The 7205-nt window shown below is 32.8% G+C and overlaps 1 protein-coding gene across 3 annotated transcripts in view; it reads right to left on the bottom strand.

Moving 5' to 3' along the window:
• LOC107608353 (probable trehalose-phosphate phosphatase D) overlaps nucleotides 5691-7205 on the bottom strand; it is a 3766-nt gene continuing 2251 nt past the window's right edge. For all 3 annotated transcript variants that reach the window (XM_016310166.2, XM_021105969.1, XM_021105970.1), the window contains exons 6-10: nucleotides 6975-7076; nucleotides 6635-6782; nucleotides 6453-6523; nucleotides 6093-6185; nucleotides 5691-5965 (exon numbers count right to left, since the gene is read on the bottom strand). In XM_016310166.2, coding sequence (XP_016165652.1) covers nucleotides 5915-5965; nucleotides 6093-6185; nucleotides 6453-6523; nucleotides 6635-6782; nucleotides 6975-7076 — 465 coding nt within the window. In that variant the 3' untranslated portion in view covers nucleotides 5691-5914. The remainder of the gene's footprint in view (nucleotides 5966-6092; nucleotides 6186-6452; nucleotides 6524-6634; nucleotides 6783-6974; nucleotides 7077-7205) is intronic.

Below are 7205 nucleotides of genomic sequence, written 5' to 3'. Positions count from 1 at the left end.
CTGCTCCATCAGATACTTGAAAGGTTAGATCGGCAGGAACACAAAGCAAAGCTAAGAGAGCGCCATAACAAGCGCCGATTCACATATCTCAAGGAGCTACTTATGGGAAAATACAAAGACCCAGACACCCCAGACTCCACTTCTTTTACCAGCACAGGGAGCCATGACGGTCCTGACTGTGGAGATACTGCTACCAGCCCACCATTATTCCTGACAGATGGCACCGAGGACGGTGCAAAGCCTTAAGTGTGGGGAGGTCGGTCAGTACCTGACTTCCGGAGGTAATTTCCCTTCCTTAACACCAATAAAATAGGATATTTAGTTAGTTTTTCTTTTGTAGAATAGGATAAATTGCATAGTAATAGGTTAGTTGCATGCATGTTCTACTTGATTGAAAAGATAATAAGTTTCTTCTAAAACCCTATTTTTGTTAGAACAAAATTTCACTAATTTTAATCAAAATTTTTATGTTAAATTTGTTTAAAGTTGTAATTGGAACATGGTTTTTGAGCTAAAGAACACACAACGTATGAGACTTTGAGCTTAGTTACATGGTTACCTTATTTAACCATAGATATTTTATTCTTGTGTGTTTACTTCTCTATGATTGTAATCTATATTTTGTTTCACCCTATATGTCCAATGTTTAATATATTTATATGCCTGCATGTGATTGAGGTCATTATTTGTTTAGCTCACTTATCCAAATTAAGCCTACCCCTTAAGTTACCTTTGTTAGCCACTTTGAGCCTTTAAATCCCATTTGTTCTGTATTTTACCACATCACTAGCCTTAAGCGGAAAAACAATTATATATCCCAATTGAATCTTTGGTTAGCTTGAGATAGAATTGTGTGTTAATTAAGTATGGGAAGATTGTGGGAACAAAGGATAATAAGGGAATGTGTCATGATAATATAATGGGAATTTGGGTACCTACTCATGAGAACATATAAAAATTAAAAAAAATTCATGTGCATTGATAAGCTATGTTTATTTTCATGTTTAAAAAAAATCCAAAAATATTCAATAAATAAATAAGGGGACAAAATTACCCCAATGCTAAGTTAAAATTCAAAGATCAATACAGATATGATAAAATTAAAGTTGATACATGAGTATGGAATATGAAAGGGAAAGTTTGGTTAGCTAGGTATGAAATTTAAAGTTATATAGAATATACATATATGTGTTAGGTGAAAGCTTAGGTTAATTAAAGATTCAATATATAATCTTACTTAGCCATATATACCCTTACCTTTACCTTAGCCCCATTACAACCTTGAAAAGACCTCATGATGTTTGCATTGGTACATTAAATTTTGTTGATTGGTTAGGTGAAGAACAAAAATTAGAAAGCATGATTAGAGAAGGATAGAGTGATTACCCTATACACTAGAGAGATTAGAGTGTACATATATCATCAGTGAGTGTTCAATGCTTAAATTCTATGTTCCCTGCTTTCATGAGCTACCTTCTTGCATTTTTATCTGTTCTTACTGTATAAGAATTGAGTTAGTGGAATTTGATTTGTGATTATCTTGAAGAGCTTACTTACTTTTAATCAAGTGGACAAGAATCATATAGTTGCATTCATATGTATAGGTTGTATTGCATTGCATGAGTTTTACATGTTCCTACTCATTTACTTTATCTCCTACAACTAAGCATGAGGACATGCTAATGTTTAAGTGTGGGGAGGTTGATAAACCATTATTTTATGATTTATATTGTGTTTAATCGTGTGGTTTTATCAAATCTTTACCCACTTATTCATATGATTAGCATGTATTTACAATTCCTTCCCAAAATTACTCCATGGTTGAAAACTTGCTTCCTAGAGACTTTTAATTATGTATTTTAATTCTCCTTTATTCCAGTCGATGCCATGATCTGTGTGTTAAGTGTTTCAGGCTTTATAGGGCATGAATGACTTGGAAATTGGAGAGGAGGCTTGCAAAATGGAAGGAACACAAGAAATTAAGGAGATGACCAGCGAGAAGCGACGCGGAATCACGCGACTGCGCGAAATAGAGGAAATTGCAGTGATGCACTCGTGTGCCTGACGCGAACGCATGGATTGGAAACTGCACAAGTGACGCGAATGCGTGGACGACGCGCACGCGTGGCAAGGAAAAACGCTGGATGACGCGAACGCATGGATGACGCGATCGCGTGACGTGCGCGATCTGCAGAATTTGCAGAATTCGCTGGGGGGCAATTTTGGGCCATGTTTTGACCCAGTTTTCGGCCCAGAAAAGCATATTAGAGCCAGGAAACATGCAGAGACGAGGGGGGACATTCATTCCGCATGATTTTTTAGTTTTAGATCTGATTTTACTCCTTCTCTAGGTTTTCTCTCTACACATTCACAGTTCTTAAGATTTTGTTTTTATTGCTTTTTGGATTGGGATATTGAGAAGAGTTATTACCTCCGCCAAGACTTCATCATTCTAGTTTGTTTTTCCTTACTTGTCACTTACTCTTTTATATCCTTAATTTGTTCAAAGTTACTATTGGATTATTTTTAGAATTTATTAATACAAGAACTATTTTTTTTAATTAGTCTTTTTTATTATTATTTATCATGTCTTCCTTTATTTTCCTTTCTTATTTTGTGAAGTTTACATTCATAATGAGCGAGTAGTTCCATAACTTGATTGGGAGTTGATTGAAAGGAGAACCTTGAGTTGGAATGCTCAAGAGTAAAATTGTAATTGGGTTTATTGTTGGATCGCCCTCTAGTCACTGACACTAATCCTTCCCAAGGGAGAGGATCAGAACTTGTGAATAGAAATAGACTTCCAACTTGTTTGACTTTCCTCTACCTGGTAAAGGATAACTAAGCAGAACAACCTTCAATTATAAATTAATCTTGGGAGAACTCCAACAAGGATAGATTTTTCGACTAATCTACTCCCAGTCAAGGTTTTTATTTAAATTACATAGATTCTCTGATTTAATTTCCTGTTTATCAACTAAAAACCATTTTGAAAACATCTGATTAATAAAACAACACATCTTTCTGTAACTCGTTGGGAGACGACCTGGGATTCATACTCCCAGTATTTTAATTCTATTTTTGTGACAACCCTTCTAAATTGATAAGCGAATTTTTGTTGGTTAAGAACTGTACTTGCAACGTATCTCTTACATTAATTTCTTAATCCGCCAATTTCCGCCACGTCAGACATTCAATGCCAGTTTTGGCAATCATTCTGGAAAAGAAGTATAGAGTATGATATATTACTGGAAAGCTCTGGAAGTTACATTTCTAACGCCATTAAGACTGCGTCAATTGGACCTCTGTAGCTCAAGATATACTTGTTGGAATGCACGGAGGTTAGGATTTGACAACATCTGCTATCCTTTCTTCGTCTCTGAATAGGATCTTGCCAAATTTGCCCAAAAATCCTCTAAAATCATAGAAAAACACAAAAATTCAGTAGCATCGAAAAGATGAATTTTGCACTAAAACATACTAAAACTTAGTTAAATATACATAAAATATAAATGAAACGCTAAGGAAATGCAATGAAAAAGTGTATAAGATATCCACTTATCACCCTTCCCTGTTTGTGCATCATTGTGCTAAATCTACTGTGTATCTTCTCGCTTATGTGGATGACATCTTGGTAACGGGAAGCAACTTTAGTGAAATTGGTAGTCTTATTGCAAAACTCAATACATCGTTTACTCTAAAAGATCTTGGTGAGATGAATTTTTTCTGGGAATAGAAGAAGGCAGAGACAATTCAAGGGGAATGGTGTTCAAACAATCCAAGTACATTAGGGATTTGTTGAAATGAGCAAATATGTTTGATGTGCGACCAATACCTATGCCTATGATGAGTAGTCTTAAACTGTCCCTTTCATCTGGCATCGCCTTTGAAGATCCTCCCTTGTACCATTTAGTAGTTGAAGTCCCTCAATATGCCATAATTACATGGTCGGACATTACTTATGCAGTCAATAAAGTGTCTCAGTATAGCATGCTCCTATTGATGTCCACTAGAAATTAAAGCAGTGAAGCGAATTTTGCGCTATTTGGCTAGGACAACTAATATGGGCTTACAGCTCACCAAGTGCAAAGAACTTAGAATCATTGGGTTTTGTGATTCAAATTGGGCATCTGATGTTTATGATCGCAAGTCTACGTCCGAATATTGTGTATTCCTAGGTAGTACTCTCATATGTTGGTCTAGTCGCAAACAAGCTTTTGTGTCTCGCTTGAGCACTGATACTGAGTTTAGGGTCCTTACTGATGTTGTGACCAATACTGTATGGGTGTAGAAGCTACTGTCTAAGATGCATTTGCCATCAGGGCCACCTCCCGTCCTCTTTTGTGACAATTAAAGCATAATGCTTATGGCCAAGAATCTAATTCTTCATCATTGCTTGAAGTATTTTAAGATAGATCTTCATTTTGTTAGACATCGAGTGGTGCAAAGACTCATACATGCATATCCATGCCCAAGATCAGGTTGCGGATGTCCTTACCAAACCAACTTTACATAGTCTATTTCTATCGTTTAGGAGCAAACTGAAGGTGGCAACTTCACTGCCGCTCAGTTTGAGGAGGATGATACAAGAAGAAGAAGAAGAAGAAGAAGAAGAATGTGAAACTTCTGAAGTTAGTAAGCAAGTTAATGATGTGGCAAGATTGGTTGGCAAAGTTAGTTGAGTTTGTTATTGTGCATGTAACTAAAGCTTTTATAAATAGCTATATCACAGTGTAAATACTTACTTCAATTTATAAATAATAGAATTTATCAATTCCTCTGTCAAATCACTCGCTGTATTATTATCTCTCTCATTTTCTTTTCTCTTAGACTCTTAGCTCATCTTTTTGTTCACACACTCAAAACTCTAAATCTCATACCTTTTTGTTTTAATGACAAAAAAATTAATTTTTAATTCAATTAATTTTTTATTTATAATATTAAAAATATTTTAGATATTCTAATAATTTTAGCTATCAATTTTATAAATCATGTATAAATTTTATTATTAAAATCAATAACTAAAATTATTGAAATACTTAAAACACTAAAGTACTTAAAATTTTCCATTGATTTTAGTTTATTTGAACACGTATTTTGAAGCTGGAAGTAAATCATTTTCATTTTCATTGTTTACACTTTCCAACATAAAACAAGACGTACAATAATAAGTACAATCGAGACAAGAAGGTTGGCACGCAATGCATGGCAAAAATTGCACTCCAGCAATAAACATCTATCTTTCACTATCCGCGTGTGCGCATGCAACGGGATAATAATAATAATAATAATAATAATAATAATAATAATAATAATAGTTTAATTTGCACTTTAATTTGTTGAATAAATGACCATTTATATTCATAAAAGATAAAAATATTGACAGATGTACCTATACTAAATTAAAATTAAATTTGTATCCATGCAAGATGTCCTCCATGTGCCAAAAGTATCCTACATAGCACTCCAACCCTCCAAAGTCAAGGTACTTTTGTCACGCAGAAGACATCTTGCATGAATACAAGTTTAGTTTCGATCTAATATAGTATATATGTCAGCGTTTTCAACTTTTATGGATACAAATGATCCTTTATTCTTAATTTGTTCATAACGTTATATTTGAATTCTATTTTTAAGACAAAAATACATATATAATTAATAGAGAAAGAAACACAGAAATTTATCTTTATCTATCTTTTTATAATTTATATTTTCTTCCAAAATTATAAATTTCAAATACAGTCTAAAATTTACATTATGAAACAACAACAACAATAATAGTTTCTATTTTTCAAAAGGAAACTAATAATTAAGGGATACAATTTGAACCACCCTTGACTATATTCCTTGGAAGGTATCAATTACCTAAAAATTAAACTCATCTACAAATCTACAATTTGTGGTGGGTGTATGGCTAGAACTTGTTTTTTTTCCAATCTGCCAAACGCCTTAAAAATTGTCCAACCTGTAAATAAAATTTCATTAAATTTATTTTATATTGCACATATTCATTATTAATGTGGAAAAATGAATACAATATTAATGGCTACTATTGTTAGATAATGCGTTAATTGATAAACATGAATTAATACCTCTAAAGGATCATGCAAAGTGTAGATAGCGTTAGTTTCTTTTTGAATTTGAGAAACAAGAATCCCAATTCCTTGGCCCTTACTACGTAGAACCTGTTATATATGATATCCAAAAAATTAAAGTCTCACTACCATAAAATTATTTTTAATGACAAATTTTTAGTACCAAAAATATAATAATTATTTAATTACCAATAAATATATTAGTGGTTATTTTTATTATCGGTAAAAATAAAATAAATGATAATTAAAAATAATTTTTTAATAGTCTCTAGTTAGAATAAGAATATGAATATGAGAGTGGAATATAATAATGCAATAATTTTAACAAGTTGGTTTTGGTGACAGCCATTCTGTTACCTTAAAAGCATCCTCATCAGTTGTATCATCACCAATATAGATGGGAAATACGCTGGTAGAATTTGCATAGCCTAAAAATCACCGAAGAACATATGTTATAGTTAGCACCACTGCACGCATATATAATATATATTAGTTAATTAATTACATATTTTTTATTTTTTAGAACGAAAAATACTCACCTAGTGACTCTAACAAGAATTCAATAGCCTTGCCTTTGTCCCATTTTATAGTTGGACGAATCTCAATAACTTTTCTCCCATGTGTTAACTTAAGTTTTGGGTACTCCTTGAGCACTGAATTAACTTGTTCCGCCAAGGCTGACCAGCACTAAAGAGAAAGCAAATAAAGGTTAAAAAAATAGTTAGATTTAAAATTATAAAAATTTAAAAATATAATAGTACTAGTAATTTGACCCATCAATTTAACTTATGTGAGTTTTTGCGCGTTCGTGTGTGCATGTTTGGTGAACAAAGTTTATTAATTTTTTTCTTTAAAAAAAATCCTTTAATTTGGTGGTACCTTTTCTTCAACACATCGAAAGTGCACGGACAGACAAAACTTGTTGTTTTCTACTTTAGCCCCTGGGATAGCCTTCATTTTTTCTACCAAGATCTTGTACACCTGAAACCAAATAAAGAATAAAACAAAAAAGGAAAAAAAAAAGTATATGAGAAGATGTCCATAAATCATAAAAGTTAGTAGAAAATTATTGTTCTTGAACAGATCAAGTTTTATTAGAGGTGAAAACTT

This window comes from Arachis ipaensis, chromosome B07, assembly GCF_000816755.2.
Source record: "Arachis ipaensis cultivar K30076 chromosome B07, Araip1.1, whole genome shotgun sequence".
NCBI classification, from domain to species: domain Eukaryota; kingdom Viridiplantae; phylum Streptophyta; class Magnoliopsida; order Fabales; family Fabaceae; genus Arachis; species Arachis ipaensis.
This window is presented reverse-complemented; position numbering and strand designations above follow the sequence as displayed.